The sequence below is a fragment of the Cavia porcellus genome, unplaced genomic scaffold, assembly GCF_034190915.1.
Source record: "Cavia porcellus strain 051 isolate PalLab524CR breed Dunkin Hartley unplaced genomic scaffold, mCavPor4.1 scaffold_5, whole genome shotgun sequence".
Taxonomy (NCBI): domain Eukaryota; kingdom Metazoa; phylum Chordata; class Mammalia; order Rodentia; family Caviidae; genus Cavia; species Cavia porcellus.
This window is the reverse complement of record NW_026947488.1, coordinates 58903010-58928675: the sequence shown is the minus strand read 5'-3', so window position 1 is coordinate 58928675 and position 25666 is coordinate 58903010. Positions and strand designations below refer to the sequence as shown.

General features: G+C 38.6%; 1 protein-coding gene across 5 annotated transcripts in view; it reads left to right on the top strand.

Annotated features, from left to right (window-relative positions):
* Topbp1 (DNA topoisomerase II binding protein 1) overlaps positions 1-25666 on the top strand; it is a 59056-nt gene that overhangs the window by 32011 nt on the left and 1379 nt on the right. For all 5 annotated transcript variants that reach the window (XM_063249016.1, XM_063249015.1, XM_063249014.1 and 2 more), the window contains 13 exons: positions 3809-3982; positions 4085-4194; positions 8779-8902; positions 9668-9814; positions 9923-10025; positions 12175-12367; positions 14008-14228; positions 16418-16584; positions 16800-16911; positions 17994-18157; positions 19503-19640; positions 21381-21470; positions 21591-21752. In XM_063249016.1, the coding sequence (XP_063105086.1) occupies positions 3809-3982; positions 4085-4194; positions 8779-8902; positions 9668-9814; positions 9923-10025; positions 12175-12367; positions 14008-14228; positions 16418-16584; positions 16800-16911; positions 17994-18157; positions 19503-19640; positions 21381-21470; positions 21591-21752 (1905 nt within the window). The remainder of the gene's footprint in view (positions 1-3808; positions 3983-4084; positions 4195-8778; positions 8903-9667; positions 9815-9922; positions 10026-12174; positions 12368-14007; positions 14229-16417; positions 16585-16799; positions 16912-17993; positions 18158-19502; positions 19641-21380; positions 21471-21590; positions 21753-25666) is intronic.

Genomic DNA, 25666 nt, shown 5'->3' with positions numbered 1-25666 from the left:
CGTGATAAAATGATTTCTTCAGCTGTAAAGATAATGTGAACACGTTCCCGTGGATACACAGACTCCACGAGTGTACCTAGGGCTTGCTTTCTGAAGGTGTCCTCAGCCTCACCTTTCTTTTCGATCATTTCCCGTAGAGGAGATGAGTTGACTCTGTTTGTTTGTTTGATGGAGTAGTGTGTTCTGGCATCCTTCCTGAAAAATTCATTTGCAAATCAAAGGCTAATGTAACCTTTTCAAATGTTTTCTTTTATTTCCCAAGGAGGATTTTCTTCACTTTTTCTTAGTAAGTTTTGGCTTTTCAAGTTGCTGTTCAAACCATTGCCTATGGTTTCTTTATCTATGAAACTTCACAAAATTACTATGCCCGTGATCTATTGATATTACAGTAATTGATCTCTAGATGTTTAGAAATAGCATAATTAAGAAGCAGCATTTTAATAAGTTTTGTTAGTGTGCTTTAGTGCAGACTTATTGTAAAGTTTACAGGTAATTCATCTTCAAAATATTAGTATTTATTGATACCCAGGAAAGCTTTTTCCAAGCTAATTTTATGTCTTTATCTTTAAATAATTGCAGTGACTAACATGGAGAAAAGTCTTTAGTGTAACAAACTCAGAATTCAGAGCATGCACATGAAATCTCTTTTGAAGTAACATTTTATACTAAGGGTAACATTTTTGCTTCTCCTGTTTTCAGAGATAAAGGGAAATCCCTGCTTTGGGACCTGTGAGTTCTGGAATGGGCTTTTTTTCCTCTTGTTGCCTTTTAAAACAAGTTAACTTTTTTGCCTTCCATTATTTTTGTCTGTAAAATCATAGATAGAATCCTCAATAGTCCCATGGCATAGTCCCTTTGAACATGAGATAGTAGGCAAAAGAAAAAATAGTTACAATGTTTCCAGCCATTTAGACCATTCTTTTATGGATACCTTGAGTAAAAGTTATAGTTGTGAAGTAGTCTCACTACAGAAAGCAAAAAAAAAAAAAGCAAAAAGCAAAACAAACAAAAACCCTAAAAAACACATTTAAAGATTTGTTTAGAATTCTAGTTTATTGTACAGAATCTCCTCTCCTGCCTTTTTCTCATTTGTGGTAGTATGTAAAGTTTTCAGTTATAATCATTGGTTTGTCAAACTGATGTGCTATGGTATATTGAATTCTTTACTTAAAATGTAGATGTGACCCTGGAATGATCACAGAATTATCCATTTTTTGGGCCTCAAAAATAAAAAATTACCTCTTAAAATTAATTTTTTCTCTGGCACACATTAATGCTGGGCCTGGTTCTGTAATCTCATCACTCTGGGAGGCTGAGATAGAATTACAAGCTCAAACTCAGCCTGGGACAATTTAGCAACTTAGTGAGACCCTCTTTCAAAATTAAAAGGGCTGAGGGCTGGGGGCTGGCGGGGTAGCTCAATGTAAAGATCCTGGGTTCAGCCCTCATTACAGCAAACAAAATGAAAAAAAACAACAGTAAGTATATTACTAATTGAATAGCAGTGTTGGGAATCCATTTTGCTTTTTTCTCACTATTGCTTTCTCCCTCTTTCATAAGAGGTGACACTTGCTTCTCACACTATAGTTTCATTATACTTATTTCTGACTTTAAATGGCAGCATACATATTGAGTCTGCTGTGTTGTTTCTGTTCTCTCTCATGTAGGTATTTGTCCATGTTGTGTCATGTGTCCATGTTGTGACTATGTTACTTACTTAGTTATATGGATGTACACAACTTAGCATTTCTGTTACTATACAGGGGATGAGCATTTAGGTGGTTAGCAGGTTTTTATTCTTATAAAATTATGTCACTCCGAACATTTTCCATGTCTTACGTATGCATGTGTAGTTTGATGTATACCTAGATAGGAAGTTACTGGGTTATAGTTTCCTGTTAATAGAAAATTAAAAACTGTTTGCCCCCCAAATACTAGGTGATGCCTCCACTATAGGTTTATTAAGAGTATCTAGTGGTCATCCTTGCACACTGTTAATACTGTATCAGTTATTTTCTGACTTTTTACTTGGAAACAATTTTAACTAAAAAATTATAAAAGTAAAGTGGAATAAAATACTCATGTACTGTCCTCTTTAAACGTGTAGTGTTTTCATTAGTCTTCTAATTTTCATCTCAAAGGACTTCTTTGTTTTTTAATTTTTAGTTCTGTTGCATTATACTTAGAGCATTATACTGTTTTTACTTGACAGAACTTACAATGTTTTATGCTCTGATAGTTGATGAACTGTTCAAAGAACATTCTTTGAGAAGATGTTATAATGTCTACCTGAGGGTATAATGTTTGGTGTATGTCCGAAAAAGTATATCAGGTGTGATTGAAAAGTATGATGAGTGTTTAAAGTTTTAAAAAGTTTATTACAGGAAAATACACATTGTCATGAATCCCCCTCAAAATTCTCTGCTTCAGACACACTTTTCCCATCGTTTTTGCCCCTTTCTGAAGTTCCAGAATTCCTCTTTTGTGAGTATCTGTAGCTGTGCTTTTATGGCTGCCTTAATTTTCTAAATTGCTTAAAACATTTACCTTTTGTGGTCATTAACTTTGAGGCGGAACCAGAGGTCATGTGTCAGGTCCAGTGAACAGGGTAGGCAGTCATGCCCACCGTGTTTTTGTGAGTCTGACTTCTGTTGGATGGCACGCGATGGCTGCAGTCACCTTATTTTTGGGTATGTGGAAGAGGCCTTCCAGCACTGCCTCAGAAAGGGTGGGCCAAGAGGGTGTGAGAGCCAGGGGGAATGTTGGGGGTAGTGATCATCAGCGGCAGGGTATGGTTTATTATTATACAGTTTTTCTAATTTAAACACACTGTTGATCACCCCGTGTATATCCAAAGATCTGATTTATTGTTTACATTGCTTAAATATTTAATTTTTTTTGTCCAATTCACCTACCTTGTTTTAACGTTTCTTACTGATGTGATTCTCTTTCTCTTGATTGCTCACAGGGTTTTTTTAAGCAGTTACTGTGTTAATTGGTGCACTAATACTCAACATAATGTCAGTCAGAATGCAGGTTTTTGTGTTATAAAATGCCCTTATTTCAGTGAATGTTTCTTTGTCTTCAAGTCTGTTTCCCATGCTATCATGTGTAGAGAAACTCCTATTTTGCTCATGAGAATGTCAGTGTTGGTACATAATGTTTGGCTTAAAAGGTTTCCTTTATTCTATGATATGCAAAATGGTATGCATGTATTTGTTGCATCGGCATACCAGCAAAACATTATTACTCTAAACTTCATTATTGGGAGCAGATTAAATGTGTTCTGGTGTGTGGGAGGCACGTATGTGTAGATGTGAAGATAATAGGCAGCCACTTGGGCAGTGGCTTCTCTGAGGAGGGGCCCGTGGGTGCTTTGGGAACAGGAAAATATTTTACACAGTTGAAGATTTTTCACAAGTCTCAGCTGAATCTGACTCTCTTGACTTATAATGTATTATTTATATACATCTTTGTGTGTTTCGTGCTGTATATTGTTTTTGTGTCCTTTATTTTAACTGTTCCTTTAACTTTGAAGATTCGGGTAAATGTGGCATGAACAGTAGGGGTTTATTTTTTCTTCATCATATACAGGTATAAGTTATAATTTATTCTGTTTGTTGTTTGGGTGAAAACGAGGTGATTAACTCTGTAACATTAATTTTGAGGAGTTCCTCCTGTTTTTGTGGCCTTGACCATCCCTTCCCTTTCCTTTCTTATCTGCTGCCTTCTCTCCCTCCTTTCTCCCTTTTCTCCTTCACCACCTCTACCCCTTCCCACCAACTTTTCTTCTCTTTCAAATACATAGGATGCACTTGCAGCCTTGGAAACACCAGGAGGTCCCAGCAAACAGAAGAGGAACCTGAGTCCGCCGCTCTCTGAAGTCATTGTCAGGAATCTGAAACTTGCTGTGGCGAACAGCTCTCGAAATGCTGTTGCTCTTTCTGCCAGCCCTCAACTGAAGAATACCCAGACAGAAAAGGTAGATGCGATCTCTTACTGTGTAGAAAGGAAATCTTAGTTAAAACACTCCAAACAACAGCGTCTGATCTGTTTTGCTTTTCGTTTTTGGCTTTGTTCCCAGGAGGAAGCTCGGAAGCCACTGCACAAGGCCGTGGTGTGTGTGAGTAAAAAGCTGGGGAAGAAGCAGAGTGAGCTCAATGGCATCGCCGCCTCTCTGGGGGCCGATTACAGGTAAGCCCGGAGTCACTGTGGGCATTCCCAAGGGTGCATGTACTTTTGCCTTTTAATTTGTAATGCTGTCAGTAAAATCTCTCCAGTCCAGTTTAACTTACCGTATCCTTTGAAAATGCCCTTTGATTTATCCATTCGTCTATGTGTATCTTAGGGTATGTTTAGCAAATATTTGAGAACCTGTTTGTTCCACTTGGGATTCATGAATGATAGGTAGAGTTCACAGTTCCTGTATTTAGAGTTTCTAGTCCAGTAATCCACCGGGACTGAGATTAAGCTTATTTTTACATTAATGATTTTCAGCTTAGAGCTGCTCTCTGTGTACTACCAGGTACTCCAGGGCCCTTCTCAATGAAGATGGTCTGTTTTCAGCATGGTTTAATTTGTATCTTTTTTTTTTCCCTTTAGAGAAGGGTTTGAGCCGATGATGTAGCTCAGTGATAGGGCACTTGCCTACTTTTCATGAGGCTCTAGGTTCCATGCCCAGCACTGCGGAAAGTCAGACAGACAGACACAGGGTCTTGCTGTGATATTCAGATGCTGCCTCAGTCTTTTTAACAGTTGCAACTGTCGGTGCCCCTGGCTAATTTGTGTCATTTTTAAGACTTAATGACCTAGTCTGTTGGCTCTACTGTTAACTGGAGAGCGGAAGCTAGAGATGCTCCCTAGTTAGAGGTTGGGAGAGACTTGCTTTCTCTCTCTGTTGATCGCTAGTGTCCAGCTGTCCATAGGTAGTGGTTGGCTTTATAGCTGAGAGTTTAAGAAATACTTAGTTTTTTATCTTCCCCTTTGATTTTATTTCAGTTAGTTATCTACTTGATAAAGAAATTGGGCCAGGAGAATATAGCAATAAAATTAATCCATAATACTTACAAGCATTTGTGTTTAATGCTTATGTTGTGGGCTAGTGATCTTATTTATATTATCTATTTGTAGTATCCATAATTGTGTAGTTACTTATCACTACATTTTTATTATGGGTGGCTGAGCATTATCTTTTTTCTTTTTCATAGTAACCCTCTGGAGGATGTGTTTCATAAGATTTTAAATGCCCCAGTCCTTTTAGTATTAAAAAAATAAATTTTTTGTTGTAATTCCTAAGTAGAATTTAACTGTTCAATTATATTAAAGTTTGCATTAAATTTTTTTTGAAAGCCAAGCAGGATGGCATGTCTGCAGTCCTAGCTGCTGAGGCGGTCAAGGCAGAAGGATCAGAAGTTTGAGATAAGCCCGAGGAACTTAGCGAAACTCTCTCAAAAATGATGTGTCTCGGTGTAGAGTGCCCCTGGGTTTGATTCCCAGTACCACCGAAACAAAATAAAAAGTCTATTCTTGAAATAGATTTCTCAAATGTAGTAGATGTTAAAAGGCAACCTTTTAATATTCAGGGTTACAATATTTATGTGTTTGCTTGGATAATCCATTCTCAAATAAAAGTGTCCTAGGGCCAGGGATTTAGCTCAGTAGCATAAGCACCTGCCTTGCAAGTGTGTGGTCGTGAGTTCGATCCCTGGTAGCAAAAAAAAACAAAAAAACAAAAATGGTATCCTAAGCATGCCCTTCCAGGATCTAGGACCAGACTGTCTTGAAGAGATTATCTGATACTATCTATTTCTACATAGTTTTGTTATAGGACATTAGAAAACCATGTAGAATGTGGGATACTTGCATGACTGTTCCTTAGAATTTTTGGTACCCCTGGACCTTACCACATAGTGTAGCACCCTCCAGTGTATGAACACATTGTTTGTTTCTTTTCCAATCAGGTTTTCTTGGTATATTTTAGATATACATAATGATCACATTCATCATAGAAAATTTGTACCCGTACATGATTTAACTTGATTCTTTTCTTCTTTTCTCATTTGTTTTACTTTTCCCTTTCCTTTTTCCCTTCTGCCTCTCTTGTTCCCCTCCTCATTTTCTTTCTATTTCATAATACTTAGTATACATTTTGGTCCTGGTTTCTCACACCAAAGAAATAACACGGTATTTACATGGTATTTACATATCCAATGTATTTTACACATGAGTGTGGTCTCAGAGTGTCTCAAGTTTATCCTTCTTTATGGCAGAGTAGTACTCCATTGTAGAAAAAAACCACATCTTTATCCATTCACCAGTTGATGGGTAGTTGGGCTGTTTCCAAGATTTGACTTTTATAAAATATACCACTGGGTATCCACATGCTGCTGTAGTATGATGCTTTTAATTCTTTTGGGGAGATACCAACAAGAGGAATAGCTGAGTCAAATGGAACCTCTAGTCCTAGTTGTTTTTTGAGGAATCGTCTGTGATTTCCGCAGTGGTTGCATTAGTCTATTCCCACCAATAGTGGAGAAGATGAACACATTTCAGCAAACAGTCAGCCCCCACAAATTGCCACAGTACCTCTTGGAACAAAGTGGTAGTTGAAAATGCCAGGCGTGGTGGTACTTGCCTGTAATGCCAGCACTTGGGAAGCTGAAGTAGGAGGATTACTGCAAGTTTGAGGTTAGCCTGGGCTTCATAGTGAGTAAAAGAAATTCCAAAGCACAGTTGGTAAAAGCACTTACCTGGATCAGAGTCAGTGGGCTGACCATTGTTATGATTGTTTTTGACTGCTTTCATCTAACAAGGCAAAAGTTGAGTAGTTGTAGAAGAAATTGACCTGTAGGGCCCAAGGCATTCATATCTCGCCTGTAAGAAAATTTGCCCATCCATGATCTGTACCATCTACAGCTACTGGTAAAGGACTTCAGAGGACCGAAAGTCACAGTTTCTGTGTTAATATCACAGTGACATTAAAGGTGAATCAAGTTGATTCAAGTAAAAGCTCCTCTATTTTTCTGAATTATCTGGATATTTAATATGTTTAAACTTGCCGGATATGGTGGCACAAACTTGCACTCCCAGCTCTATGGAGGCTGAGGCAGGAGGATTGCTATGAGTTTGAAGTAAGCCTAAGCTACATAGTGAGTTTAAGGCCAGCTTAGGCTATATAGTGAGATTCTGTCTCAAACAACAACTTTTTAAGAAAAAAAATTTTTTTTAAAGCTTCATTTAACTATTTAAAGGAAATATCAAAGTACTTGATATTTAAATACTGTGATTTACCTTGACAGCAATTAGAGATAGTTATTAGCACTAATGAATTAGGCAGGGTATATTTTTGGTGTTTTTGGGGGGATACCAGAAATCGAATTCAGGACCTTGCCAGGCAGGTGCTGTGCCACCTATATCCCTAGCCCATTTTTAATGTTTTTTAAGGATGCACGGAGCAATGAAAAATAGAGATGCTTATAATTTAGATGCTTGTAATACTGCTTTTAATTTGCTTAACTTTTGCCTGTGTGAAAGATTCAGGGATATTTGTTATTTGAGAAATGGAAAAATGTCCACAAGAGTTATTTTGGTAATTATATTTGGAAACGCCTTTTGTTTGTTTGTTTTTGAGATAGTCTCACTAGGTAGTATAGGCTGGCCTTGAATCCACTGTGTAGCCAAGGCTGGCCTTCACTTTGTGGTGATCCTCCTGCCTCATCTTCCCGAGTGCTAGGATAGGTGTGCACCACCACGCCCAGCTAGAATTATAACTCTTATTTCTCTTTCATTTTTACTTGAGCTTTGGAAAGATGGTATATTTTACATTTTTCAGGCTGTTTTCCTGAATATCTCAGGAGAAGAATCAGGAGATTTTTAGCATACTGAGTTAGCAGCATGGGTTTTGAAGTCACATTTGGCCTTGCTGCGTACTGCATATCTTCAGCAGATTCCCTACCATGTTCCTCAGTTCGTTAGCTATGAAATGAATGGGGTGCAGTGCTCAGGCTTTGGTGAGGAGTGAATGAGGTGACGGACGATGGGGGGCATACATCACCTGCTGTGGGACAGAGAACAAATGTGTAGTGCGTAGTGATAACCAGCCACTCGAGGACGGGTTTGGATGCTTTGCAACATGTTACTACTTTCCTTTACTACAAAGTGGTACACATTAGGGAAGGATCCTGAAACAGTTTTGAACACGTAAAGAAAGAATATTCTTCGAAATGTGTCCAGTCATGTTGTCCTTTGGGCACCATAGCCCACATCTGCAGCTGAAAGCAGGAGAGGTTTGTTTTAGCTCCCAGTTGATAGTGTAGTCTGTAGCCCCCGATTCCAGGCCGGAAGCAGCATGGTGGAAAGCTCTGGCGAAGGTCAGCTGCTCACACTGTTACAGCCAGGGAGCAGAGAGGAAAGGGGGCGAGCTGCAGAGGGGGAGACACACCCCTCAGATCATGCCCCGCCTCGGACCTGCACAGATAGCAGTAAACTAGCTCATGGCGGGACTAATCCACCAGTGAGTTATGCCCTGTGATGCATTCATCTCCCAAAGCCCCACCTGCTAGTTCATGAGGCTTTGAGTGACATAAACCATAAAAAGACCTCTGCATTTGGGTACGTCGAGATGTAAAATTTGCCAGTGAGAGTCTTATCGTCTTGCTTACTCTTAATTCTGAAAGTTTTGTGTAGGTCAGAATATTCTGTTCATAGTGAATAGTGATCATCTTAACCAGTGTGAGTGTTTCTCTTACTTATTCATTTTCTTGTATTTGGTTATTTCAGGTGGAGTTTTGATGAGACAGTGACACATTTCATCTATCAAGGCCGGCCAAATGATAGCAGTCGAGAGTATAAATCTGTGAAAGAAAGAGGAGTACACATTGTTTCAGAGCACTGGCTTCTAGAAGTAAGCAGTGTCCCCTCACCCCCACCCCTCCTCTCCCATTGGAAATGTATACACATTTCAACACAGGCCACGTCGGTGTATGTAAAGCAGTGTAGGCACCCCATGGCAAGAGCACACGCTAGAGCACTTACTTCGTGGCTGGAAAGTAAAGGAGGAAAAGGGGTATAGTGTATACAGTCCCTTCCAGGGCCTGTCCCCGCACACTTCCCACTAAGCCTCAACTCTGGGCTTTTGGAGGATGATAAAGCTCTAAACCATATCACAGTTCACATTTCTTTTTCTTTTCAGTTCTTTTTTTTCCCCGTCAGTACTGGGGATTCAACCCAAGGATTGCCCCCCTACATCCCCAGCTCTTTTGAATTTTATTTGACACTGGGTCTAAGACTGCACTTGGCCTTGTAGTCTTTCTGCCTCAGCCTCTCAGGTAGCTGAGATCGCAGGTGTGTACCACCACACCCAGGTTACATTTAATTCTTAAAATCTTTAAATAGTTAACAGACCTTTAATGGGTCCTCTTTCTGACTTTGATTCCTTTCAATAATTAAAAATGGTATGAATGGAAATTTTATAAATTAAAAATTTCATAGAAATTTTATAATTTAAAAATTTCATAGAAATTTTCACTGTAAACTAAAATTCTTAAAACTTTGTAACTCTGTCATTTTGTAATATACTCTATTGACTGTCCTTAAGTATCCTGTTTAACATCATTCATTTGCTCAAGTTTTGTTCAGTCCTGTTTTAAAGCACATCATTGTATTTCAGTGTGCCCAGGAATACAAACATCTTCCCGAATCCCTTTATCCTCATACTTACAATCCCAAAATGAGCCTGGACATCAGCGCAGTGCAGGATGACCGGCTCTGCAATGGTCAGGTGCTTCCAGCTGTTTCCACAATAAAGGCCAGTGAGGTAAGTGATGTGGACAGCATGCCTCTCCCTAAGCACCATATGTAATCCTAGATTGCTGTGAGAGCTTACTGCTTCATCTGAGGAGTTACAATTTTTCTTTTTGAATAGCTAGATCATTTGCCTATAGAAGAAAATGATGCAGACAATATGACTACTAGTAACAAAGAATCTACACTGTCAGATGGAAGTGGAAGGAATGATTCTAAAGGAGGTAAAGTTTTTCAATTGCAAAAAGAAATATTTGTATAAATGTTTGTCTCGTATACAAAATACTTCTTTATATTAGATGGAAAAAATAAAATTAGCTATGTTGCTAAACACTAGTAAAGTGTATACAGAGGATTGATTCTGGATTCTATGGCAGTTATTAAGTAGTAATTTGTAAAATTTTAAATGATTTAAGAGTGATACTTAGGAAACTTACAGGACTAGGTATTTTGTAGAGTTGGTGTGATACAGCTCTATTCCATTAAAGATAGGTGTTAATGTCTTAAATTTATTAACATAATGACATAAATTTAAAGATACAGAAGGAAGTATGAAGTTTCTCTCACTCTTGTTTCCCAGGGTTAATAATTTGTTATCTTCTAGAGCTGTTTTATGCATATACAATTATATATACACTATATATGTTTTCTCTTTTCCCATCTTTTAAAAAACAAGTGAAATGTGAACTAACATACACTGTCTTTTATTTCTGTGATGCTTTGGGATCAAACCCGGGGTCTTATGTGTGCTAGGTAAGCACCACTGAGTTACATCCCCATCACCTGTGTATGCTGCCTTGTTCCTTAATCTTTTTGTTTAATATCAGCTGGGGGATTGTTTCATATCAGTATAGGCAAACCTTGGAGATACACTACTGTGTTCCAGACTACACTGCATGTCACAATAAAGCCAGTCACATAGATTTTTGGCTTTTCAGTACATATGAAAAATCTCTTAAATGTGCAATAATATTATGCCTTTTAAAATATGTATATAATTTAAAAATACTGTGTGTCGGGAATGTAGTTCAGTGGTAGAGTACTTGCTTAGCATATGCAAAACTCTGCGTTCATTCCCAGCAACTTAAAAAAAAAACTTTAAAAGGAAGAAAATACTTTATTGTTAGAAAATTCTAATGACCATCTGCGTCTTCAGGGAGCCATGATCTTTCTGCTGATAGAGCATCTTACCTTTGCTAACCGACTGGGCCACAGTGGTCACTGAGACATTTGCCACACTGACTCTTTCATGAAAAGTTTATCTGTGGTATGCAGAGTAAGGCTTCTTTCCACATCTAGAGTCAAACCCTGCCTGTGATTTTGTCCACTGAGCTTATAGAATATTCTGTATCATTTATCCCAACAGTGATTACAGCATCTCTTTAGATTCCATCTCAAGAAATCACTTTCTTTGATTACCAGTAAGAAGCAACTCTCCATCCAATAAAGTTTTATCATTGGTCTGTCTTAGCTTTTATGTAATTTCCTCACTAAGCTTAATCATGTCTAGCTTTTGATTTAAAGGGAGAGGTACAACTCTGCCTTTCACTTGAACACTGACAGGCATAGGGTATTAACTGGACTAATTTCAAAATTCTCTCTCTAGGAATGGGGAGGTGGCAGGAAAGAGAGGAGGAGAAGGGCAACAGGAGTGTCAGAGATCATGGCCACATAGCACCTTAACAGACACCAACGAGAGGTGGCTGTACAGAGGGAGCTGCTTCAGTGTTTGTGTTTTTACATTGCCTGGTTATCATTGCGTGGTGGCCCTGCGTTATTTTGCCATCTCTTGTTGATAGGCATCTATAGGTTATTTTTAATTTCTTACTATTACAGTGTTGCATTTAATAACCTTATAGATCTTGCTGCTCTCTTTAATAGATTAGTGTCTTCTGTTTTCCTTACTCATTCTATCCCACCAGAGCTTTGCCTATAGCTTCGCTAGTTAATTAACCCTAACCCTACTCCATTTATTCTAAAAGCAGTTAGCGACTACTTCAGCATCTATTAAAGTCAGAGGGTTTGTATGTTATAGTCTGTGTTATCAGTGACTATATAGTTGCAGTTGAGGCACGTACACAGATCACTGTGTTGTATCTTAGAGTGTGGCACACTGTAAGACTGGGTCAGAAGCAGACAGGGAGCTCTACAGAACTTTATAAAGTGTTCCAAGTTATTTCACGTACAGTGTTGCGGTAAGGACTGCTTTGTATTCTGTGTAGTTCCTAGTCTTAAAACATTACTATACCCTTTGATAATTATTTAGTAAATATCAGGTCAATAAATCTGTGTTCAGCCAGACATAGACAAAATATTTAACGTAAGACATGCTCAGAAAGAAAAGTTTACCTTGATCGGTATATTTGTTTCAAGCTCTGACACAGACCTTGGAGATGAGAGAGAACTTCCAAAAGCAGCTGCAGGAGATAATGTCTGCAACCTCCATAGTGAAACCCCAAGGACAGAGGACTTCCCTGTCAAGAAGTGGTTGTAACAGTGCCTCTTCCACCCCTGAAAGCACTCGCTCCACTCGAAGTGGGCGGAGTAGAGTCCTAGAGGCACTGAGGTACGTACCTGTCACTGATGGAAGAAACATTAGGTGATTGGGAGAGGTACCTGGTGATTGAGTTTTATGAGTCAGTGCAATTTTTTGTTTTTTAAATAAGCTGTAAAGTGGAAGTTTAGACTGTTAAGTGAAAGTACTGTATTACTGGGCCTCATTTTATCCAAACAATGAGTAGTATAGTCCATTACTTCAGTTGGTTTTGGCCAGATGAGTAGATTTTCTTCTTTTTTGCCTTTGCGTCTAGCATTTTCCAAGTTCTTACTTGGAGGTAGGAGGCAGGCATAGAGGTTTGTCCCATTGCAAGCACTGATTCCAGAAAGACAGGATTAATACTTTTTATTGTATAAAACTCAGAGATAGAAATGATTTTAACACCAATTTTACCTGACTTTAGAGTCCTTTCTGTTCTTTAGTATTAAATAGTGAGTGTGCGCACACACACACAGACACACAGAGTAGTTATTTCTTATGGAACTTTGTATTGTGTACTCTAAATCTCTTCTAGAAGTGGTTGCAGTTCTTGAACATATTTACCAATTGTTCTTGGCGCTTTCTAAAGCAGTTCCGCAAGTCGTCTTTCATTAGTGTCTTGATGAAGTGTGATAAAAAATTCATGTGTTTTAAGTACAGAAACATAACTATCTGATAAAGGAAAATTCTCTAATTGTGTACTGCTAGGGGATTATTTCTTCTAGTGATTAAATGAACTACTGGTTTTCTTTTGCTGAGGTCAATTCTTTATCTTAGTGCTGAGTGTAGTGGCTTTTGTTTAATAAACTGCAGTTCATGTTTTAGCATTATAGAGAATTTAAGTCCTGTGCCAAATCAGGGTAAGTAAATGTATGCTGGGAATAAAAGTCTATCTTCTTTGTTTTAGAGGCAAAAGGACTTTCAGGTCACTGTCAGTTGGTAAATCATTTTTACAAAAAAATGTATAAATGTGAGGAACATAGCATTTTGCCATCCTCATGTGCAGTTGTTACGATTATACCAAAAAATTCAATCTGAGATAGGAGCACCTTAGATTCTGGGAAATATGGTCAGCAGGGTCAAAAGACCTGAGAAGGAAGCCTTTGCAATAAACTTCTCATTTAACTATAGTTATTACCATTTCAAGTGATTAAATACACAAATCATCGACTATTTTCTAAACATTACCATGTTTTATGTAATGAAGAAATATTGGAGATTTTTAGTGCAGCAATTATTTTAGAATTTTTTTAAAAATTTGAAATTGTCAGCCGGACATGGTGGTGCACACCTGTAATCACAGCACTCAGGAGACTGAGGCAGGAGGATCACTTTGTTTTCACGGCCAGCCTAAGCTATATAGATGAGCTCAAGGCTAGTCTGAACTACATAGTGAGACCCTGTCTCAAGAAAAAATTTTTTGACGCTGTTGCACTTCCCCTTTGACATTTAAATATACAGACATTCAATCAAAATATGTTTAAGTTAAGAGACATTTCAAAAGAAGACATTTCCCTGGGCCCATTTGTTCAGTAAATATTATCAAATGCCTACTTTGTGCCAGGTGGTGGGCATATGAAAGGGAACCACAGTCTTTACAGTCTTGTGAGCTCTGTGCATTAGGATTTTGTCGTGGCTGTTGATTTAAAATCGCTGCTTTTCTTCCTTAGGCAGTCTCGTCAAGTAGCATCTGATGCTAACACAGAGCCCTCCCAGAATGAACAGATCATCTGGGATGACCCCACAGCGAGGGAGGAGAGAGCAAGGCTGGCCAGCAATTTGCAGTGGCCTAGTTGTTCCACACAGTACTCAGAGCTTCAGGCTGATGTTAAACAGCTGGAGGAGTCTCCTTTTCAAGAGCCTTTATGTGATTCAAAAACTGTTGAAAAAGGTAATGAGAAAGAAATCTGTTTCTTTCAAATACCTGTTTGTATCAAGTACATGTTGACCTCTTAAAGATAAACATGTCTGAAAACTTACTAGATCCTTTGGATTTGATTTTAAATTTAAGAATCAGAAAAATAATTTATAAATTGAAGTACTTTATCAGTAAATTAAAAATATATTTTTATCTTTAAATTTAGAGATTTAGGATTAGGATTAGGATCCCCCCCACACATTTGTTTGGCACTGTCATTCTTTCTTTCATTCTAGTCTTCTTTTGCATTTATTTCTCTCCCTGTCATCTCATTCTCATTTGAGTTCTACCCAGCATGTACTTACATTTCTTCTTTGGATATTACGAGATGCTTTCTGAATTCTTGTATCTTTTTTTTCCTGAATTGTGATTGTGTGTTGGTGTTCTATCCCCTCCTCCCCCGTGTGCTTTGAGTGATGCTGAGTGAGGACAGAACCCAGCGCCCTTCCACAAACTTTACCTTGAAAACATGCTTTCTGTCATCTTCACTGTTTCTTCTTTTTCACATAGTATGATTATTTTCCTACACTAGATATATAGACTTGTCTCTACCTCTCATTTTCTCCAAGTGAAGAATTGCTTTTACAAATTTGGATTATACTTTACTGATGAAAGCTTAGCAATTAAAGAAAGGATTAGAAAACCACTGGTAACACATCTGTCATTTTAAAACTATATTGTGTGTACATGTAAGCTCTAGAAATAGGAGACTTTCTTGTTTTTGCTTTTTTGTTCATTTTTTAAAAATTAGTACCAGGGGGCTAGGGATTTAGCTCAGTGGCCTAAGCACCTGCCTTGCAAGCAGGCAGTCGTGAGTTCGATCCCTGGTACCGATAAAAAAAAAAAGGAAAAAGACAAAAAAATTAGTACCTGATTACAGTACATAATGAGTACTTTTATTGTAGGGAGTTTGTACTTGTACAGAACACATTGGAATTCTTTTTTGTCCCTTTCCCTACCCCTTCCTCTGTTGCCTCCAGCTCCTACTCTTTGCATTTGAAAAAGCTCTGTTTCCAATTTAGTCTTCTATGTTCTTCAGTCACTTTTCCTTTCCTTCCCTCCATCTTTTGGTCTTCTCCCCATTTGAAAAAGATCTCCCTACTTCGTGTTAGCTAACCTTTATTTATAGTTTGGGTTTCTCATATAAGAGAAGTCATGTGATATTTAAACTTACGTGCCTAGATTTATTTCATTTAACATGTTCTCAAGGTGCATCCTTTTGCCTACAAATGCCTCAAGATAGCTTTTATGGCAGAGTATAATATACCCGTTGTGTATAAATACCACATTTTATCCATTCATCTATTGATGGACATATAGACAGTGTCCAAGATTTAGCTATTATGACATTGTGCTGCTATAAACATGGATATGCATGTGTCACTGTAATATTATTTTATCTATTTCTGGAAAATTTCTATAAGGGAATACTTGGGTCCAGTGGAATTTCTGTTTCTAGTTTTTTGAGGAATCTCCATAGTAGGTGAACTAGTTTAATTTTTACCAATGATACAGGATGGTTTCTTTTTCTGCTGCCTCATTAGCATTTGTTATTTGATCTCTTGATGATCACCATTCTTTCTGGTGTAAGAGGATATTTCAGTGTTAATTTGCATTTCTATAAGGGCCAGCAAAGTGGAACATTTTTTCATGTATTTACAGGTCATTTGTACTTCTTCAGAGAATTTTGTTCATTTTGGTTGCCTATTTTTTTATTAGGTCTTTTATTTTAGGGGGATCTTTTTTGAATTCTTTATATGTTCTAGAGGTTAGTCTCCTGTCTGAGGAGTAGCTGGCAATTTTTTTCCCCCCATCCTATAAGTTCTTTACTTCGTTGATTGTTTCTTTTGCAGTGAAGCTTTTTAATTTGACATGACTCCATTTCTTGATTCTTAGTATTATTTCTTGCTCCACTGGAGTTCTGTTTGGAACGGCGTTGCCTATGCCTGTGTCTTTCAGGAGTTGTACCTATTTTATCTTCCAGCAGACTATTTCTGTTTTACCATTTAGATCTTAGACAGGATACTTCTTTTGCATGTACTTTTTACATTGCAGAATTTGTGTTTAATTTCATCTTACATGAGACAGGTGAGAACATACGTTGGGGTTTGTTCTTAGTTGTATTTGGACAATATCATAGTGCAGCATTTTACTGCCCTCAGCTGTCTGTGACCCTGGAAACAAATGTGAGACTGAAGCCCCAAAACATCCAACCTCTGAGGAAATGGAAACTCCAGCAAAGGATGATCACTTGATCCCTACACCTCAGGCCCCAAGTATTGCCTTCCCCTTGGCCAACCCACCAGTGGCTCCACACCCTAAAGAAAAGGTACGTTGACCCTTGTTAATCTGATGCAGCCTTGAATATTGCTCTTATGATGTAGGAGAAATTTGTTGCTCTCAAAGGTGCATCAAATGATGAAAAGCATTTCTTTTCATTGTGGTATTTGTGTATTTGATAATTCAGAAAATGACTAAAATGTCACAACTACCTGATAACTTTTTCATGTTCATTTTTTTCTTAAAAAAACTCTTCCTTTCTAGGTTGTAACAATAGAGGAGACTCATGAAGAATTAAAAAAACAGTACATATTTCAGTTGTCATCTCTGAATCCTCAAGAACGTATTGATTATTGTCATCTGATTGAAAAACTAGGTACCAGTATTTTACCTAAAAGTGGCTCATTATATAATCTTATTTGGAAGTTAAATATAGTCAATATCAATACCAATTGTAAGGTGTGGAAATTGAGAAAAAAAATATGGGTATTTATCTAAGCTTTGACTTTATGAACTCCATTCTAAATCTGAAGTCACTAGGTCATGGGACTTCAGAGATTTCAATTGAAACTAACATTTAAGGTTTAAGAGTTTCATGTATCAGAGCAAAATCAGTGAAATTATAGGCTTACAGTAAAACCACGTTTTTATGACCTCCAGAGCAGAATGCCTTCTTTGTAAAGTGACCCTTGGCCCTAGTGTTCAGGCTCTCCACCTGCAGCTACAGCACAGACTGGAAGTGTGAACTAATGTGCTGTCACAGTACTGTCCCCTAGGAGTAGGACATGAGCCATTCTGCCATTTTACAATCTCTAGTAGCTACATTTTAAAAAGTAAAAATATACAGTGGAAGTCAACTTTAAACATGTACGGTATTTTATTTTTTATATAGTATGCAAGATATTTTCAGTATATAATCAGTATTACGTTCCAAAGTTTTTTGTGCTATTTTTGTGCTATTTTGAAACTTGATGCGTATTAACAGCACATCTCCATTAGGATTAGCAGTGCCTCAGGTGTTTGATTGCCACAGGTGTTGCATTATACACCTGTGCAGTAGCTGTACAGAGTCAGAAACATCACAGTGTGGCAGCATAAGCTGGTAGCTTAACATGGCGCAATAAAACATGAAAAATCTTAGGCCTGGATATGTAGCTTAATGATAGAGCACTTGCTAACGGGTGTGAGGCCCTGGATTTTATTGCTAAACTACAGAATAGAGAGAAGAGTGGTTTGTAAAGTTTTAGTAATTTACACTCTAGGTAACTAGTGTATGGGTTCATTTTACTACTTTGTCTACTTTTTATTTAAAAGTTTAAACATTTTAACATATATACATATGTGAAGTTTTTTATTTAAATCACTGCTTTTTGTTTATAAGTAATGTGTATGGATAGTTAAGATTGCATTTTTTCTGTGAAGACTCAGTGAAGTGTAACCAGTTTTTCTGTACCTAAGGTGGGTTAGTGATGGAGAAGCAGTGCTTCGACCCCAGCTGTACACACATTGTTGTGGGACATCCACTGCGAAATGAGAAGTACTTAGCTTCTGTGGCGGCTGGGAAGTGGGTGCTTCACCGCTCCTACCTGGAAGCATGCCGGACCGCTGGCCACTTCGTGCAGGTGTGTGTTCACATTCATGAGAAGGGTTAAAGTGTGTCTCGGCGATCCCTGCATGGACTATACCAACCTTCTGAGAGTGTCAGTCACAAAGTAAGAAAAAACAGTTTACAGAGTGAGTCAGGTTTTTAACCCACTTTTTAAGTTACTTAATTGGAATGTTAGTGGTTTTTAATTGAAATAACATTCTTTTAATAAGAAAAAGTTTCAGCCAGGTGTGGCGGTGCATGCTTGTAATCCCAGTACTCAAGAGGGTGAGGCAGGAAGATCTTCGCAAGTTTAAGGCCAGTATGGGCTACGTAGTAAGTTCAAGCCTAGCTTGAGTTACATATCACGACCCTATCACAAAAGGGAAAAAAAGTTTCCAGATTGTCTCATCGTAATCTTTTATCTTTACTTTTAACCCATTAAATATTAATCTAATTATTGTAAACTGACTTACTATAAACTGATTATTGTAATTATTGTAAACATAGCTGTGTATCTACCATGCTTTGTTTTGTATTGTTTTGGGTTTTGGAGACAATATCTTGCTGTGTAACCCAGGCTACCTACAAACTTATGATCCTCCTGCCTCAGCCTCTCAAGTGCTGAAACTACAGTTATGTGCCACCACACTTGGCCACTCATGTAGGTTTTGAAGTTTTCAGTGAGGGATTGAATATAGAGATCTTTCCTGTAGCCAGATAACTGAGTTCTACTTGCCTCCATTGATGTCCTTTCGCAAGGTCAGTCTTGTAGCAGATAAAGGCTGGTTACCTAAATATCACCAACTACCAAAGCATAGTTGCCATATGTTTCTAGAATTATATGCAGTATCTTTCTGGTTTATATATATTGAAAGTTTGGTGAGGAGCTGGGCATGGTGGTGCGTGCCCATAACCCTAACACTCGGGTGTCTAAGGCAGGATGATTGGGAGTCCCAGGCTAGGCTGCACTACAGTTTCAGACCCTGTCTCAAAAAGAAGAAAGAAAAAAAAAAAAAAAAAAGAAAAGGGCAGGTGTACTTGACTAACTTAATATATATCTATTCCATGTTACAAAACGTTTGCTCATTAAATAGTATAGCGTTTTTTGTTTTTTTGAGACAGGGTCTCATTTTGTAGTTCAGGCTGGACATGAACTCAACAGTGATCTCCTGCCTCAGCCTCCCAAGTTCTGAGATTACAGGCATGTGCCACCGCACCTGGTTAAATATTTTTATGCTTACTATTTATGGTACTCTCTTGTTACAACTGAATTTATAGCTTTCATCTTATTGAAGGTTCCCTGAGGGCAAAAACCTGTATGTATCTCAGTGGCTCCATTTAATGTGGGGACTCCAACACTTACTGGACTAATTCTCCAGGAAGAAGAGTATGAATGGGGAAGCAGCTCCATACTTGAGGTTTTGACTGGCATCAGCGTTCAACAGCGAAGACTAGCGCTTGCAGCAATGAGGTGGAGAAAAAAGCTCCAGCAAAAGCAAGAATCAGGCATTGTTGAGGTATGATGCATATGACTATGTAGGTAATGTAAGCAGCATTCATATTGTGCCTGTCCAGCTTTTTTTTAAGAGAATATGTCTGATCAAATAAGAATTCTATCTCGCCAGGCGTGGTGGCTCACGCCTGTAATCCTAGCACTTGGAAGGCTGAGGCAGGGGGATCCTTGCGAGTTCGAGACCAGCCTAGGCTACAGAGTGAGCTCAAGGTCAGCCTGAACTGCATAGCGAGACCCTGTCTCAAAAAGACCAAAAAAAAAATTCCTATCTCTTGGTTGCTATGTTTAGATTGTACATTCTTAAGTTAAGCTTAATATAATTCCTTTTACTTCTAAATATATTTGACAGTAAGATAGTTTTATGATTTAGCTCCAAATGTCCCCCCAAATGCTCATGTGGTCAGGGGTGGGGCTTTTGGAAGGTGATTGGATCATGGGATCCATCCATTGATGAATTTATGCCTGATGGTGCTCTTAGGGGGTGGAGCCTGGTTGGTGGGCTGCTGGGAGTATGACCTTGCAGAGGCTCCCCCTATTCTGTCTGCTTCCTGGTTGCCCTACCCATCAGCTGTGCTCCGCATCACCCTCCACCATGTTGTTTCTGTCTTGAAGCCTGCTCACCACCCACTGTAGATTTAACTGATGGTTTTCTCCTCTTTTATAGGTGTTAGGTGGTTCATCCTAGTGACAGGAAAGTGATTATTTTTTTCTTTTCTGTACTGGAGATTGAACCTAGGGCTTTTTCATTGAGCTTTATCACCAGTCCTTTTAATTTTTTTTTTTTTTTTTTTTTTTGAGACAGTGTCTGATTAATCTTGCTGTGTTGCCCAGGGAAGGCTTGAACTTGCAATTTTCCTGCCTTAGTCTCCCAGAATGCTAGGATTATAGGCAAGCACCACCATGCCCAGTGATATATTGGTAGCTTTTTAAAAAATAATTTATATGTGTAAAATATGGCTCTTACAGTGTTTCTTCCAAAGAATCTTTTTAGCTTCTTGCTTCAGGGGTTTCTAACCTGGGTCCATAGACTCACTCAACAATGAATTTGTACATCAGATTAGGAAGGCTGTATAGTTTGCATCGATAGGGAAAAATGCTTTTTTACTTTTGCTAACCTGTAAATCACAACATTTTCAGGGGGGTTAAATGCATACATTTTGATTGTATCCATCCTCCCTGTTACCTGCCTTCCATCCCATGCCTTGTTCCCTTCTACCTATCTGAAAATGGGATTCTGCTTTCATGTCATCTCTTTTTAGATTCCATATATTAGGGAGAATATGTGGTATTTGTTGAGTCTAATGTATTTTGCTGAATGTGATGATCTCTAATTCTATCCATTTTCCTGCAAATGCAGTTTCATCCTTTTGAATAGTATACCATTGTGTATACATGATGTATACACATGCACATGGCATTTTCTTTATCCACTTATTAGGTTGATGGGTAGTTAGACTGGTTCCATATGTTGGTTGTTATGACTTTCACAACATGAACTATGAGTGTGCAGGTATGCCTGTAGTAACGCTGACTTTTTAAATGTTACTTCATGATGTGTTTTCTTTGTTCCTCAAGTATTTATGATGGCTGTGTGCCAGGCAGCAGTGTCTGACCAGAGACATAAAATGATGGCAAAGTAATGATTAGATTAGCTGTTGACATAAAACTGATTATAGATAAAATCATGCATTATCTGTATTTTGTCATTTTCCATATGATTTCAACAGAGGCTATTTATTTCTAGGGAGCATTTAGCGGGTGGAAGGTTATCTTACATGTTGACCAGTCCCGAGAAGCAGGCTTCAAGCGTTTGCTTCAGTCAGGAGGAGCAAAGGTCTGTATCTAATCAGTTCACTTGGTTTTGTACGTGAATTATTGTCTAATGGAGATCACTGTGATCAGCTCTGTACTGTTGAACTGCTTTGGGACACTTTGGTATTTGTTTTTTCCTTAGGTGCTACCGGGTCATTCGCTGGCTTTATTTAAAGAGGCCACACATCTCTTTTCTGACTTTAATAAACTGAAACCGGATGACTCAGGAGTTAACATAGTGGAAGCTGCTGCCCAGCATGTGTACTGCTTGAGGACAGAGTACATTGCCGACTACCTTATGCAGGTGTGTGACGTTTTGTATGTGACTCCCCCGTTTCAGGGCCATGCTTACAGACGTGAGAGAGCAACTACACATCCAGAGCCTGTCCTGTTCCTGACAGAACACTAGGTGCCTGCTGTCCTCAGTGCATTTCACATCATTCCGTTTTTTGTAAAGAACACAATGGAAGCATTCAACACAGAAGTTATAAGAAGTTATAAAAGTTATCTAACAACCTTTAAAAACTTCTAAATTCCCCTTTAAAATGTTGGGTATAAAAGAGGCTCATTGCCAGCTGTGGCAGCACACACCTGTAACCCCAGCACTTGGGAGGCTAAGGCAGGAAATTATGGTAAATTTGTCAATCTGGGCTACAAAGTGAGTTCAAGACCACTTTGAACCACATAGAGAGAACCTGTCTCAAAAACAAAAGCCAGAAATTGATTCTAGGTGTCCAAGGATAATTATCCAAAGGCCCTCTTTAAAGGTTCTTGACCTTTGTGTTGATATTAGATAAATGTCTGTGTTAGACACAGCAATAAACAAAGTGTTTGCTGGAGGATTTATGCACTTGGAATTGGCCTATGTGGTATGCTTTGAATGGGCAAAGCAAAATCTTCATGGTACCAGAGTGCCTGAAAGGAAAGCCATCATGACTCAGCAGGCTATGGCATATGGAGTACCCTACTATGAAGGATTAAAATGGAGTAGTATAGAAGGGGAGCCAACACTTAGCCTCCTGTAGGAGTTTGCTGCTTGTGCCGTTACTCAGGGTTTTAACAGCACGAATTCCGAAGCCAGGCATAGTGGTACACACCTGTAATCCTGGCAGTCAGGAGCCCGATTAGGAAGACCCTATCTCATAAATAAACTAAAAAAAAAAAATAAGTAGGGCCAGGAATTTTTTAGCTCAATGCTGTAGCACCTGCCTGGCAAGTATGAAGTCCTGAGTTTGATTCTCAGTACAAAAAATATTCCTGAGACATAAATGTCAAACCTTTATCATAAAGAAGATATACTGAGTATTAGTAACCCAGGAATAGCTACTTGAACACCTAAATAACAAGAAACAAAAATCTTTAACACACTCTTGCCCCAAGTAGTGCCACTCAGTGGGGCTGTTCTGGGCCACGTGATGGGACAGTGCTGCATTTTCAGAGCTACCTGGCAATGAGGCCTATGAATTACAGCCCTGTTGTGAATGTGTTGAGCCACACATTGTGGCACACACACACGTAATCGCGGCACTCAGGAGCCTGGGGAAGGATGACTCAGAGAGTTCGAGGCTAGCCTCAGCTACATGGGGAGAGTTGGCCTTAAACAACTTCAGATGTTATAAAAATTTACCTAATATGAGAAAGGATGGGTTGAGAAGATATAGAAAACCCTTTTGTCTCATTCCTTCCAGGAATTGCTGATCATTCTAAGTAGGAACCAGTAGTATTTAGTGATCATTTTTAAGGTGCAAGGCTAAGCACTAAGTATTTGTACTTCCTCTTTGTGTCTTTCATTCATTCATTTGATCACATTTGCTATCTTTCCCTTATCAGTTCATCTTATTTCTTACACACTTGAAAGTTGCAGACACCAGTATACTTACCTCCTCAAATACTGAGCATGTATATGTATCATCAAGGGGAATCCAATATTTACTGTTTTAATATAATGTACAGTGACGGGCTGGGGATACAGCTCAGTGGCATAAGTGCCTCCCTGGCAAGCACAAGGTCTTGAGTTTGATTCTGATAGCAAAAAAAAAAAAAAAAAAAAAAGGTACAGAGAAATCATATGTTTTCAGTGTATTGCAAACCTGTCAGTATGAAGAACATGGCCATCATTCCAGGACAGTTCCTTATCCCAGCCCCACAGAGGTAACCTTTGTTCTGATTCTTTTCCCCTACTGTTAGTGTTGCCCGATTTAGAGCCTCATAGAAATGGCATCATATATGTACTATTTTTATGTAAGGCTTTTGCTCAGCATGATGATTAGATCCATCCAAATTGCAGTGTATATCAGTTCATTTCTTTTATTGCATAATATGCTTTTTTTTTTTTTTTTTTTTTTGTCTTTTTTCCTTTTAATCGATACCAGGGATCAAACTCACGACTGCCTGCTTGAAAGGCAGGCGCTTATGCTGCTGAGCTAAACCCCCAGCCCTGCATAATATTCTTTTGTCCAAAGATAATACTTTATTCATTTGCCTATTGATAGTTTCCTGGACTGTTTAGGCCTTTGGCTGGCACTGTGACACACTAATATATAATCCCAGCTACTCAGAAGGCTGAGGCAGGAAGATTGAAGCCCTGAGGCCAACCAGGATAATTTAGCAAGACTTTGTCCCAAAGAGGAGTGGCAGTGAGATGCCACTCGGTGCTAGGCCACTTGTTAAGCATATGTGAGACATGATTTCAGTCCCCAGTGCTACTTTTAAAAAACAATTGTTCTATGGGTGTACTTTCTCATTTCTCTCATTTTTCCCAGGCAAATGTCTAGGAGTAGAACTGCCAAGTTGGATAATATGTATGCATTAATTTGTTAAGAAAAAGCCAACTGTTACTCAAAGAGATTGTTTGCATTTTATACTTCAATTGTATGGATAAGGATTATCCAGTTCTATATTCTGACATTTGGTATTGACAATCACTTGATTTTTAGCCATCTGTGGAATCACGTCACAATTTTTAAATTTGTATTTCTTTGATGACTCTCAGAGAAGCTTTTGTTTTCCTGGGGTGCCAATGTACTCTCTAATGTTCTTTTTCTAGAAGTTTTCCAACTTGAGCTACCAGCTATCATTCCATTCCTCCTCACACTAGGCAAGTGCTCTACCACCAAGCTACACCCTCAGCCCTTCTTAATGTTGAGAGTATTGCTAATTTTTCCCAGGCTAGACACAGTCTTTTTGAGATTATAGGGATGTATATTTACACATGGTCATTTTTAAAGTAGGTTTGTTTATATCCACCAAAATAAAAGAATTTTGGTAAGAACTGCATTAATTGTAAGATGAATGCAAATTTCTATTGTTACTTAAACAAGGAAAATTGCATATCTATTAATTTGGTCTTTTATTTTTCATGATCATCTTGTAATTCCCAATACACAGATACCATGTAACATTTGTTTATATCTGAGTATTTCAGTTTGGAGTGATTCGATCTGGCAGCTCAAGTGTCAGTTTCCGTGGCCTCAGCTCATGTCAGTTCTGCACACACACAATTTAGGGCCAAGCAAAGGTGAGGGCAGGCTCTGTACACTGGCCTTAGGGCTCCCCACTTTGTCTTTTCTGGGCTGCAGTTGCCATCCTGTCTGATTCTTGAATTCAGCCATTGCTGTCAGGGTTTAGCCAGTCTTCACCACAAACTGGGGCCTCTACTCAGACTAAAAGCAGAAGATAAAAATGGAAAAGTGTACCATTCTGTTCTTCCAGCTTTAAGTTCCCTCTGTTTAATCTGTTGTCTTACATAAAGCTGTTGCCTTCAATATATGATAGAATTTATAGCTCTATCTGTGGAACAACTAAGTCAAAAGGCAGTTACCTGCTACTTTGTGGTGATTTATTTCCAGGGGTTATTCAGTCTACTGCATTTCCCAGAAAGTTAAACTTTATTACATGTAATAGTAAAGGTGGAAAAACCTTTTTTCCAATATTAGTAACTGGTTGCAGAGAAGAAAGGTGTTTTGGAGTCAGGTGAAGAGCCTGAATTTTGACTTTTCCACCTGCAAGTAGGGCTTAGCTGAACTAGAAATCAAAAATGCCTGCCTAAATCGGCTCAGCCTTGCCTTGTCTTGCAGAGCAACCACCAAACAAGACGGCAGGTAAGGCCAGCATAAGTGGACTGGGGCTGGCAGTTTTGATCTCTGGTCTTCAAGGCTGATTATTTTGCCGCTAGGTCTTACTTCCAAGGAATGGGGATGATTATGTGTCACTGAGTAC